The 13590-nt window shown below is 39.0% G+C and overlaps 1 protein-coding gene across 2 annotated transcripts in view; it reads right to left on the bottom strand.

The window, feature by feature from the left end:
* MOGAT1 (monoacylglycerol O-acyltransferase 1) overlaps nucleotides 1-13590 on the bottom strand; it is a 48899-nt gene that overhangs the window by 26017 nt on the left and 9292 nt on the right. For both annotated transcript variants that reach the window (XM_023731218.1, XM_004376363.1), the window contains exons 2-3: nucleotides 3600-3778; nucleotides 3042-3246 (exon numbers count right to left, since the gene is read on the bottom strand). In XM_023731218.1, coding sequence (XP_023586986.1) covers nucleotides 3042-3246; nucleotides 3600-3778 — 384 coding nt within the window. The remainder of the gene's footprint in view (nucleotides 1-3041; nucleotides 3247-3599; nucleotides 3779-13590) is intronic.

Raw genomic sequence — 13590 nt, 5'->3', positions numbered from 1 at the left:
CTCTTTTGGTGAAGTCTTTTGATGAGCATAAGTGTTTGATTTTTAGGAGCTCCCATTTATCTAGTCTGTCTTCTGGTGCTTGTGCATTGGTTACTTATGGTTCGTATTGTGTTTATGCCATGTATTAGGGCTCCTAGCATTTAGTTGTGAATTTTAGCATTTTGTTTCTGTATTATTTTCTTGAATTCTTCCGTTTTTCTGTGTTTTCCATGAATTTGTCTATTTTTTCCTCATTTTTGTCTGCTTTTTGCTTCCACTCTTGGATAATTCTGAATATTAGAGATTTGAATTCCTTATCAGTTAGTTCTACTGCCTTTTCTTCTACTGGAAAGTCATCTGGTGTTTTATTTTGGACACCTAATGGAAACATCCTGTCCTGTTTTTGTATATGTTTTGATATTGTCTGCTGTCTTTGGGGCATTCAGCAGTTATTTTCCTCATTTACTGATTGTAGATTTGTTTGCTTCATCCTGCTTTTTTATTTGGTTATGTCTGAGCAGACGGGATATGTGTTCTTTGTTTTTTGCTCGTCTGTGGGCACAATACTTTTTGCCTCCTTACCCAATGGGCAGGGTCAGTCACTCAGGTATGGTACAGCAGGGCAGGTCCAGTTGAAGAGGAGTTGCTGGGATGGGTTGTTTGTGGCAAGTACTAGGGCTGACAGTGCAGTCTGGGAATCAGTGCAGGGCAGGTTCCAGTAGGCTGTGCCTGTGCTGCTCGGGAGTGTGATGTTCAGCGCACAGTGCAGGAAGGCAGGAAGGAGGGGAGAGATTGTGATGTGTGGAGCTAAGATGGGTATGGGAAAGATGAGAGAGAGGAGAGAGGAATGGGAGCCAAAAACATACACACAAACAAAAAAGAGTGCTAAGGGAGCTTGCTATTGGAGTGGAGAGATGAGAGACTGATAAATGGGGAAAAACAAAAATGAAAAAAGAAGGGTAAAAGAAAAAAATGAGTAAATCAAGAAACTGGAAATGAAGAAAGACAAAAAGGGAATAAGAGAGAGAAGAAAACAAAACAAAGAAAAAAAAAATCAAGAAAAAAGTAATGCCCACAGTGATGTCCCTGTGCGCCTGCACAGAGTGAGTAGCCTCCAAGCTGCGCGGTACTGCCCAGCTAGAAGGGGCTCCCAAACTGAGAAAAGAAAAAGAAAACAAACAAATCAAAGCAGAACAAACCAGAGCAAACAAACAAAAAGCCCCGGGGTGGGGAGGTCCCTCCAGGGTGGCAGCACAGGCAAGGAGGCAGTTTCACAGTTGAGTGGTGTTTCACAGCCTTTCAAGAAGGAGTAAAGATGGCACACAGAACCAGGTATTTGAAAGGAGGGGGAGGTGGTGAGAGGTAAGGAAGAAATTTAAGAATGGGAAAAAAGCAACACCAGTAGCCAACAAATGGCACTCAGGGAGCTGGCCAGTGCAGGTGGGTGGAATCCAAGCAACACCAGGGTGAAACCACTGCTTCCCGGCTAAGAGACTGTGGCTGCAGGAAGCAGACGAAGCCAAGTGGGGCTAAAGAAGGGTTGGGGGTGGGAAAGTGTATATTGCTGGTTACCAGTTGTTCTGTCTCCTGCTGGAAGTTCCGTGAAGCTGCTTTTTCATACCCTCTGTTTGCTGATCTCTGATAGAAGTCCAAGATGGCAGATCTGTGCTGCGGTAGATGATAGAGGACCTCTGCATGTATCTCTCCTCATTCTCTGTTCTCGGTCAATTTCTTATTCCATTCGGTGCTTGGCTGAGTTCTTTACCTCTTCCTTTGATGCTGAGGGTTTCAGGATTGACGTGTGGCTCTGTTTGACTTAGTTTTTGGATCTTTGCTGCAGAGGGATGGCGTGGTGCTTCTGACTATACTGTCATGTTGCCCAGAAGTCCTGTACTTTTTTTGACATTTTCCTCCTTCTGAAAAACTCTAACCCAATGTCTGCACAAAAGGAAAGAGAAGGGATTTTTTCCCTCTAGCATAGTATGGGGGGTTTTAGTTCGCCCTCTAGAGGTCAGATGAAGTGACAGCACAGACTCCAGGGCCCAGGACTATATGGGTGAAGTTCCACAAACAGGATCTGAGAACTCAGCTGTGGATTCTGGTCCTTTTGTATTTGGTGATTTCCTAACAGCTACCTAATGATAATAGTGACTTGAGAAATTAATAGGAAGTATGAAAACCTAGAAGACCGTGAAATATTCTACTTCTGAATATGCCATTTATTGATCCTGAAATTATAATTTTTTAAAAAAGAGACTATACTTTTCTTTATATCTAAGAAATACAAGGACAATAATAATCTACCTACACAATGCTCATAAGCATAAGACAATCTATAAGTTATTACAGTTCATGGTTCATCAATAAGCAGGTCAACTTGGAAAACTAAACAAATTGAGCCTCTGAAGTTGAAATGAGAGCTACTAACACAAGTTGTATGCATTCATAAAGTGTCTTTAAAGCATTTTGGCTTAATTTTGTCTTGGAATTAATAGAATTATGGTTTCACTAATCAAAGAGTCTTCCATTGGCTCAAGTAGCAGAGCAGAATGAACTCTTGTTCCTGAATCAAGTTATAGCTAATCTGGGAATAAAAAGATAGCAAGTTGAGAACGTTTAGTTTCTATCATTGCCATTACTTCAAGATGCATTAGAGGACATTCTCTCTCTCTAATATTCACAAAAGTATACAAAGGGCCTCTCCTAAGGTGTGATTTACCACTTATTTGAGCCACGATTCTTTCTTTCACATCTGGATACAAGAAACATATTGAGTCATTTTTTTTTTAATTGAACAAATATTTACTCAGCATTCGTATGTTTTAGGCACCGTGTGCTAGATGCTTGGGATGGAACAGAAAAAGAGGCACAGGCTGTATCCTCCCAGCATTTATAGTCCAGTGGAGGAGGCATGAAATATCCAGACAGCATATGAAATACCAGATAGGGATAAGGACACAGGGTTTTGCCATAAGAGACTGTTAAGCCCAAATGGGTTTGGGAGGAAACATTCTGCATGCTCCTGCCACCCTCAATCACTGTAGTTATCTGCCTTTACTTACCACCACTCATCACATATTCTCGGAAGAAAGGACACCAGAACCAAAACGGAAGCACATGAAGATATGCAGTAAATCCAGGAAATAGCTCCTTGAAGTCTGAATAAGCTGTACAAAAATTTCCAAAGGCTCCAGCAACCAGTATTCCATGGGGATGAAACCCAAATATGTAGTTGTGACTTGGATCCAAATTCCAAGTTTTGATGAGCTATAGCAGATTTATATTGAGATAAAAGACAAAATATTCCCTTATTAGTCTACAGTGAGAAACGAAAGGGCTCATCATTAGTTCTTATGTCAAGGAGAAACAGAGTACAGGACTCTTTTCATTTATCTAGGTTAGAGATGTTTCCAAATGTTCGGACTCTCTCCTGAGCCCAGAGTCCTCCACACATAGACTTCTCAGCTTTGTCAATTTTGCTTAGAGTCCATTTAGCAACTTGGGCTGAACTGCCTGCTTTTTCCCTCTGAAAAGAAAAAAGCTGGAAATATATGTGATGAAAACAAATTTCCATTCTTCTCCTAGCTCAAATCAACACCATATAAAACAATGCTACTCACATGAATTGGAAAATAGTCCTTAAAGTACCCCCAAACAGTCCAGCTTCTGACCCACTGGGATCTCCTGCCTCCTTGCTCCGGGGTACACCAGTCAAAGTAAAGCCATGTCAAGTAAGGAACATAAAGGAACCAATAGTTGTATATGATCAGGATCACAAGGATTCCGATGCACACCTGTGCTGTAAGAAAGGAAAAAACACCTCATGGAATCAAGGTCATTTAGTATCTGCTCACTGTATTGTACAGTATCTCCTGTATGCATGAAATCACTGGCCCATGGTAGGGCGATTTCGTACATACAGGTGATATTGAACTGAGCCTCAGTTCAAGTGTGGTAATTGTCATGGATTGAATTGCGTCCCCAAAAAATATGTCAATTGGTTAGGCCATGATTCCCAGTATTGCGTGGTTGTCCTCCATTTTGTGACCTGATGTAATTGCTGTATGTGTTGTAAATCCTAATCTCTGCCTGTGGTTAGCAAGGCAAGATTATGTCAAGTTAAACAGGATTAGGGTGGGATGCAACACACTTACGCAGACCACTGTCCCGATCCGACGTAAGAGGTTTCCCTGGGATGTGACCTGCATCATCTTTTATCTTACAAGAGATAAAAGGAGAGAGAAGCGAGGAGAGAGAGAGGGACCTCCTATCACAAAAAAAGAAGAGTGGAGCATGTTCTTTGGGTCCAGGGTTCCTGTTCTGAGAAACTCCTAGACCCAGGGGAAGACTGATGATAAGGACCTTCCCCAAGAGACGAAAGAGAGAGAAAGCCTTCCCCTGGAGCTGGCACCCTGAATTTGGATGTCTAGCCTACTAAACTGTGAGAGAATAAATTTCTGTTTGTTAAAGTCATCCACTTGTGGTATTTCTGTTACAGCAGCACTAGAAAACTAAGACAGTAATATGACAAGATACTAATGACATGATATTATTTAACATTTATTAGATGTTTACTATATGCCAAGCATTGTATTGTGTGCTCTACCTGGGTATTCTCATTTAATATTCACTATAGCCTTAGTACTGGTGGTTCAGTGGTAGAATTCTTGCCTTCAATGCCGGACAGCCAGGTTCAATTCTTGGCCAATACACCTCACACGCAACCACTGCCCATCTGAAAATCAGCCAATGAAAACCCTATGGATCACAACAGTCCAATCCATAAGCCATCATAGGGATAGCGCAGGACCTAGCAGTGTTTTGTTCTGTTGTGCATGGGGTCGCCATGAGTCAGGGGTTGACTCAACGACAGCTAACAACAATAACCTTAACCAAAAAAAAAAACCAAACCCATTGCCAAAGAGTTGATTCCGACTCATAGAGACCCTATAGGACAGAGTAGAACTGCCCCATACGGTTTCCAAGGAGCGCCTGGTGGATTCAAACTGCCAGCCTTTTGGTTAGCAGGTGTAGCTCTTAACCACTATGCCACCAGGGTTTCCAAATAATAGCCTTAGTACCGATAAAATAGCCATAGTACTCTGTCCCTTTTTAGAGAAGAGAAAATGGCGGCATAGAGAGGTTAATTAAATTGCCCAAGTGACACAGTATGTAGGTGGTTGATCTGACTTCAAAGCCCACCCCCTTAGCCATGACCACATACTACCTCCCCCACTGTGATATATGGAGGGACATTGCTGATTGGAGGGATGTAGAGAATGTCACACTACAGTTGCTCACCTTGACTGAGCAGCCATCACTTGAATGCCCATGAAGAGGGCACCTTCTGGCAACAAGATTCATTTTCAGGAACTCTATTGACAGAGATTGAAATAGTACAGGAGGGACTCTAGATCTTAGCTCATATGTCACTTCTTGCAACATTTCAGAGTGACAGAGCAATCCGAATTGTTTATGCACATCAAAGCACTCACTTGTTGCTCCCTCCAGGATGGGTTAAATAAAGGTTAACAGAGGGGGTGAGAGATTAAGAAGCATGTGTTCCACGCCTCTGTGGGGTGTTTTGTTGCATTCTGGAACTGCCAAGTTTCCATGAGTCCAGCAGCAAGGCCAAAAGCATGCCCTCCACTCTCATGTATGTCAAGATCATTCCATTTTGCTTCACCTACTTCCTACCACCCAGGCTGGAGGACTAGCAACTTACCACCATTGGTTAATGTTCTGTTGATTTACTAAGTTGTGCAAAAATTTACAAGAAAATATAGTTAGGCCTCATTCTTCTTTACTAAAAGCCAGATCAGGTTGAGCTAAGGTGGAGTAGGGAGGGGAAAGTACAGTTGTTGAGAGGTGACCATCACCCAGTCACTTTACACAGGCCATCTCATTTACTCCTCCCCTCAACCCTCAAGACATGTATTATTGTCTCCATTTTACACTTGCAGACACTGAGGCTCAGGAATTTTGAGGGCCCAAAGGGCCTGAATCCGGTTCTGCCTAATCCCTAAACCCATGCCCTTTTTTTAAAAAAATCACACTATCCTTCAGCTAATGGTAATAACACCAGTAACTTTTAAGTATTTATTGCGAGTGAATAAGCAGGTTCATAAGTAAAGAATCATGTAGATGGAAAAGTTGCTTTTCCTTACTACAAAGATGGAGAAACTAAGACCAAAGGCAAATTGACTTAATTTGATAGAGTGAGCTAAGGGCAGATCCAGAAACAAAGTCCTCCAGCTACTGATTCAATGTTCCACTAACCCAATCACGTGCACTCTATATAGCTTTTTTTCGTCTTAGATATGTTTCTATGGTATGAAATTATTACAAGAACATATTTCCATATTAATTGTGTGAGTAGATAAGCCAATAAGAAAGTGCAACTGAAAAACATCAATTAGGCATACCTTGTAAACTCCTGACGGGCGGACACTAAACCTCACCTCGATGCCTTTCCTTCCTTGTCTTTCTGCCTCCACTCTGCTTCGTGGGTATGGAGAGTCTTTAATACCCAATCTTAGCCCTGCTCCTTTGAATATCTTTTTAACATTCATTATATACTTTGCATATATAATGATTAAGACTTAGCTCTGCCACTGACTATAGCTGCCTGACCTTAGGCAAGTTCCTTTGCTGCCTGAGCCCCAATTCCCTCCTCTTTGAAATGGGCTAATGGCAGCACCTGTCTCAAAGGACTGCAGGGGGGAATAAATGACATAAAGAATGCCACACTGCCTGGCACAAAGCAAGCACTTGACATATATGAGTTATTGTTATAATACATACATTTATTATTGTACGTTTGTAAATACAAAAAGTAGAAGTAGACAAAATATCAGCCATATTCTTGTCACCCAACAATAACTAATGTAAAATTTTCCTTTCGGTCTTTTTTTCCCCATGAACAGGTTTTTTTGTTTTTTTTTTTTTAACATGGTTGATCACACAGTTTTTATTCTGTATTATATCACAATTATATCACATTAGCAGTGTGGTATTATAAATCTGGCATTATATCATCTTCATAAACATTATTTTTCTTGGTGCTAAATATGTACATAAAAAAATGTGGCAACTCAACATTCTTCATATGTACAATTTAGTGACATTAATTATACTCTTCATGATGTGCAACCATCACCATTATCCATTTCCAATTTTTCCATCATCTGTAGCAAAAGCTCAGTTTTTCCTAAGCAGCGAGTCCCCTTTTCCGCCTCCCTCACACGCAACCCTGGTAACCACTAATAACCTTAGGTCTGTATACATTTTCCTGTTCTAGATATTTCATATAAGTCGAATCATACAATATTTGTCCTTCTGTAACTGACTTATTTCACTCAGCATGACGATAAATGTCATTTTTAATGACTGATGAATATTCCATTGACTGACAGTGCTAATTCAACCATTCATTTTCGAACATTTGGGCTTCTAACAAATCTTCTCTATTAAAAGTAACCCTTTTTGCAGTGAACCCCTTTGTATATAATGTTTTCACCACATTTTGATTTGCTTCCACAGGATAGTAAGTGAAACCCTGAGCCCTGGTGGTACAGTGGTTAAGAGCTTGGCTGCTAACCAAAAGGTTGGCAGTTCGAATTCACCAGCTGCTCCTTGGAAACCCTATGAGGCAGTTATAATCTGTCCTATAGGGTTGCTATGAGTTGGAATCGACTCGACAGCAATGGGTTTAAGCACACACACTGATACCTTGCTATCCAGAGGAGTTGTTCTAAAACTCCCATTCTAGACATTACACAGATTCTTTCATATTTCACATCATAAACAGCACCAAGACAGTTTTTTTAACTGCTTGAGTCTAAATTAGAGCTAAAGAAGAAAACACTACAAAACTAGGTGACTTAGTTCACCTCTGTCTTCTATTTTTATCTCATTAAGCAACCCCGGTAATGTGATTCTTCTAAATTGAAGGCCAAAGGGGAAGAGGAAGATGCAAAAGCCTACTCCAGTACTGTGCAGTTCTTAGAACTCATGTTGATACCTTTTAAAATTGTCTAAATTGACAAACCAAGTTGTATTGAAGGTCTGAATTTCAGTTGGCTTTACTTAGGCATGGAGCCCTGGTGGCACAGTGGTTAAGAGTTTGGCTGCTAGCCAAAAGGTCAACAGTTCAAATCCACCAGCTGCTCCTTGGAAACCCTACGTGGCAGTTCTACTCTGTCCTATAAGTTTGCTATGAGTAGGAATTGACTTGATGGCAGTGGGATTGGTTTGTTTTTTTTGGGTTACTTAGGCACATTCAGGATTAAAAGTCGTGAGCCAACTCCCTATGATTCTTACTTTATTTTTATTTTTCCATAGATTCTACTTTAATCATTCAGAGAGCATTTTATATTATTTTATTGTGGTAAATATGTATAACATGAATGTGCCATTTTCACCATTTTTAAGTGTACAATTCAGTGGCATTAATTACATTCACAGTGTTGTGCAACTCTGACCACTTTTTTTGTTTTCTTATTTTTATTGTGCTTTAAGTGAAGGTTTACAGCACAAACTAGTATCTCATTCAAAAATTTATACATACGTTGTTTTGTGACATTGGTTGCAATACCCTGACCACTAGTTTCAAAACGTTTTCATCACCCCAACAGAAATTATGAACCCATTAAGCAATAACTTCCCATTTCCTCCTCCTATCAGTCCCTGTAAACTCTACTCTACTTTCTATTTCTATGCATTTCCCTATTCATTTCATGTAAGTGGAATCATACCATATTTGTCATTTTGTGTCCGGTTTATTTCACTTAGCATGTTTTCAAAGTTCATCCATGTGGTAGCATGGATTAGAACTTCATCCTTTTTAATGCTGAATAATATTCCATTGTATGTACACACCACATTTTGTTTATCCATTCATCTGTTGATGGGCATTTGGGTTGTTTCCACCTTTTGGCAACTGTGAACAATGCTGCAGTAAACATTGGGATACGTGTATCTGTTTGAGTTCTTGCTTCCAATTCTCTTGGAGACCCACAAGTGGGTCTATACCCACAAGTGAAGTTGCTGGGTCACACGATAATTCTATATTTAATTTTTTGAAGAACCACCAAACTGTCTTCCAAAGTGGCTGCATTATTTTACATCCCCACCAGCAATGCAGGACGGTTCCAATTCCTCCACATCCTCATCAGTTATTTTTTTTTTTTAACATATATAATAGACACTCTTGTGGGTGTGAAGTGGGATCTCATTATGGTTTTGATTTGTATTTCCCTAATGACTAATGATGTTGAGCATCTTTTCATGTGCTTAGCAGACATTTGTATATCTTCTTTGGAGAAATGTTGAAGTCCTATATCTGTGAATGTGACCTTTTGGGGGAAGTTGGGTCTTTCTTTGAAGATATTGTCAGTCCCCGACTTATGATACACTTGAGTTATGATGAACCACACTTACAACTGTCTGTTTTGTTTTGTTTTGCTACATCGTATCGTTTGTAATATGTACTACATACAGTGTTGCAATGCATAATTTGCTGGTGTTATTCTTAGATGTTTACTCACAGATGTTCAATGTAATGATTTATAAAGAAATTGATAATAAAAGGCAACAATGATGAAAACTAAAAAGAAAATAAGGTATTCAACTTATGTCAGACCTGACTTATGACAGAGTCGTTGGAATGGAACCCCCTAGATTGGGGACTACCTGTAATATCAGAAGACTGTGGGTCCTCATCCCTTCTGAGTGGTGTTTTATAAAAGGGGAGAATAGACAGGGAGTCACACACAGAAGGAAAAATACTATATGAGGATCCTTCTACAAGCCAGGGATGCCAAGAAACACCTGGGCTACTGGAAACTGAAGGATACAAGGAAGACACTTTTCCTAGAGCTGACAGAGAAAGCACAGCCTTGACGACACCCTGAATTTAGACTTCTAGCTTTCAAAAGTGTAAGAAAATAAATTTCTGTTCTTTAAAATCAGCCACTTGGTGGTATTTTGTATGGTAGCCTTAGGAAACTAAGACAACCTAGTCTTCTTGCCAAAAATGAATAACCTGAACCTAATCATGAGAAAATGGACAAATTCAGATTGTGGGACATTCTACAAGATAATTAGCCCTTTCAAAAAATATAGATATTATAAAAGATTAAAATTAAATAAAAGGTGTAGGAACTGGTCTAGCTATAAAGAAAATTTTGAAGCTAATTAGAGAAATTTTTAATATGAATCATGTTAAGATTATTAGATAACTGATAAAATTTCTTAGATGTGACAATGGGATTGTGATTGTGTAGAAAATCCTTATTTTTAGAAAGCATGTGCTATAGTATTTAGGGGTGAAGTGTCATGCTGTCTACAACTTTAATTCTTACTTTCAAGTGGTTCAACAGCAACAATAACAAATTGTATGTGTGTGTAGAGACAGAGGGAAAACAAATGTGGCAAAACGCTAAAAGTTGGTAAATCTAGATAAAAAGAATGTTTATTGAACTAATCTCTTAATACTTCCATAAGTTTGAAATTTTCTAAAAGATAAGGACAAAGTATGAATCGCATGTGCAACTATTAATAATGCACAATGAGTTAAGTGCCGCTGCCCAGCTGGGAAAAAACTGGAATCTTAGAGACAGACCTATATTTGCAGCAAAGTCTTACCCTCCAATCTCATATCCGTAGAGGGAATATTTGATCAATGACTTACTTGAGTTTCAAAAGCTGCCTTTGGGTATCCCCATGTTTATAGAAGTATCTGAGCAAAATTGGGGACATAAACTTAATTTTTCTGTAACCTGAAGGTTTTTGGCAATGAGAGGTGACCAGGTCCATGGCTTTCGGGTTTTGGTGGGCCCTTCAATGCTTAGCCAGAGCCCTGGTGGTGCAGTGGTTAAGAGCCTGGCTGCTAACCAAAAGGTTGGCAGTTCGAATCCACCAGCCACTCCTTAGAAACCCTATGGGGCAGTTCTACTCTGCTTTATAGGGTCTCTATCAGTCAGAATTGACTCGATTGCAACAGGTTTGGTTTTGGTTTCAGTGCTTACATGGAACCTTCCATCTCTGCGGTTCTTTAATGATCTTCCCTCTGCTGCCTCCATCCTATTTGACTCCAGTGCACTGACTTGGATATTTACAGTAAATGAAACTGTGATGATCAAGAAAGCAGAAGTGAAAATACACCATACAATTTCTAACACACAGTAAATGCTCCATTGCTGTTAGCAGAATTTGAAAAAAATAATCTTAACTGGATGGTGCTCAGCTACCATTACTGAACATTTTGATCAAAGATTCTCTAGAAGAATCCTGATCAAGAGCGGAAAAATGCACAACAGAATTTCAAATTCTCATGGAATCCAAAATGTCTGGAGCCATGGAGGCTAGATGAACCCCTGAAACTGTCTGGAGATAATCTTTAAACCTTAAACCAAACGTATTCCCTGAAATCTTCCTAAAACCAAACAATAGCTTAGCTTAACTAGTAAAGCCCTGGTGACGCATAGTTAAGAGCTTGGCTGCTAACCAAAAGGTCGGCAGTTCAAATCTACCAACTGCTTCTTGGAAACCCTATAGGGCAGTTCTACTCTGTCCTATAGGGTCACTATGAGTCAGAATCGACTCGATGGCAATGGGTTTGTTTTTGGTTTAACTAGTAAACAATGTTCTCTGTCACTGAATTGTATGTGTAGAAATTGTTGAATTGGTGTACGTTCTGCCATGTATATTCTCACACAACAAAAATAAAATGAATTATTTAAAAAAATAAAATAAATGAATCCTAAGGCTTTCTGCCTATAGGCACCTCTTCAGCCAAGAACTGATGTACATAAGCTGAAAAACTCCTTAAGTTCTAGGTTGTAGTTTCCCTACTTTATCAGACAATAGAATTCATAATATGGAGAAATAATTGGTTTGTGGAGCTTAAGTAATAATATATAGAAAGCCTTTAGAATGATTATGGCATAAGGAAGCTCTCAATACATGTTAGTGATTACCAGATTGAACCATATGAAACATCTGACTGCTTGAAACCTACAAAAACATCAGTTTTATATTGTCCAACCAATGTTATCTGATTTGTTCTTATGTACATATATTACTCTGATAAAATAATTTTTAAATAATAGGCGCACAGGAGTAAAGGAATATGTCAAAATATTAACAATGGTTGTGTCTGGATGGAAATATAAAATGTCCTAGTCTCTACTAAAAGTTCTTCTACATTTTCCAATTTTTCTAATAGCACGAGTCACCTTATAATAAAAATGTTTTATTTTTAAAAAGAAACAAAATTGCCTCTACTAAAAGGAAAAAACGAAACAAAACTCTGCAGAACAAATCCACTTATATAAGAATATTCTCATCTTGAAAATGATTTCATTAAGTATTCATGAGCAACCTGCATCAGAAAAACATTGTGAAAACTGTTAAAAGTTATTTATTTACTTGTGTTACATAATGACCAATAATAAAAAATAATTTTAAATATTTAACTTGTAGATGTATCCTTCCCATTCTCATTCAAGAAGTTTTAATTCCACCCTCATAAAAACCGTTTCTGTATTGCTGTTGAGTAGTCTACTAATTATAACTATTTTACTTAGTATCAAGAAGGAAAATGAATTCAGAAGGAAACAAAACATTAGCACATTCTTTTTCTTCTTCTTCTTAGAGGCTTTATTTCTGTGTTGTATTTTAAATCACCAATCAGTGCCATCCTCTGAATATAACAATGTAAGTGTTACATTCTTTTGATTTTTGAAAGTCTTATTCTAAGAGACTTTGTCTCCTAGAGTTTCTTTGGATGGTGCTGAAAGACAAATCCCAGGCACCTTTGCAGAATTTTGCAGCTCCATGCTGCTTTTAAAAACTATAACTTGGAGGTAAAAATAATAGTAACAGTTGAATTGGTGTATGTTTTGCTGTGTATATTCTCAACAACAAAATAAATAAAATAAGTTACCCTCTTCTTGAAAAATAATAATAAAGTATTAGTTGTAGGGAACTACATTTTCTTGTTTCAAAGCAAATTCATTATTAGACCTACTTCTTTGCCTAAAGAAGGCAAATAAATTTTAGTAGGGATCCACTTAAAACAAATATTTCCCTGTTGTCTTAGTCATCTACTGCTGCCATAACAGAAATACCACAAGTGGATGGTTTTAACGAGGAGAAGTTTATTTCCTCACAGTCAAAGTAGGCTAAAATTAGTCCAAATTCAGGGCGTCAGCTCCAGGGGAAGGCTTTTTCTCTCTGTTGGCCTTCTTCTCTTCAGTGTTCCCCCGGACTAGGAGCTTCTCTGCGCAGGGACCCCAGTCCAAAGGATGCACTCTGCTCCCGGCACTGCTTTCTTGATGGTATGAGGTCCCACTGTCTCACTGCTCACTCTGTCCTTTATATCTCAAGAGATTGCCTCAGGACACAATCCAGCCTTGTAGATCAGGTCCTGCCTTACTAACACAACTGCCAACCATCCTCCCTCATTAACATCATAGAGGCAGGTTTACACCATACAGGAAAATCACACAGTACCAGGAATCATGGCCTAGCAAAACTGATACACACATTTTTGGGGGGACATAATTCAAACCATGACATTCCACCCTTTGGCCCCCAAAAAATCAC

The sequence above is a fragment of the Trichechus manatus genome, unplaced genomic scaffold (genome assembly GCF_000243295.1).
Source record: "Trichechus manatus latirostris isolate Lorelei unplaced genomic scaffold, TriManLat1.0 scaffold00041, whole genome shotgun sequence".
NCBI classification, from domain to species: domain Eukaryota; kingdom Metazoa; phylum Chordata; class Mammalia; order Sirenia; family Trichechidae; genus Trichechus; species Trichechus manatus.
The sequence above is the reverse complement of the archived record's forward strand: the minus strand, read 5'-3'. Positions and strand labels throughout refer to the sequence as shown.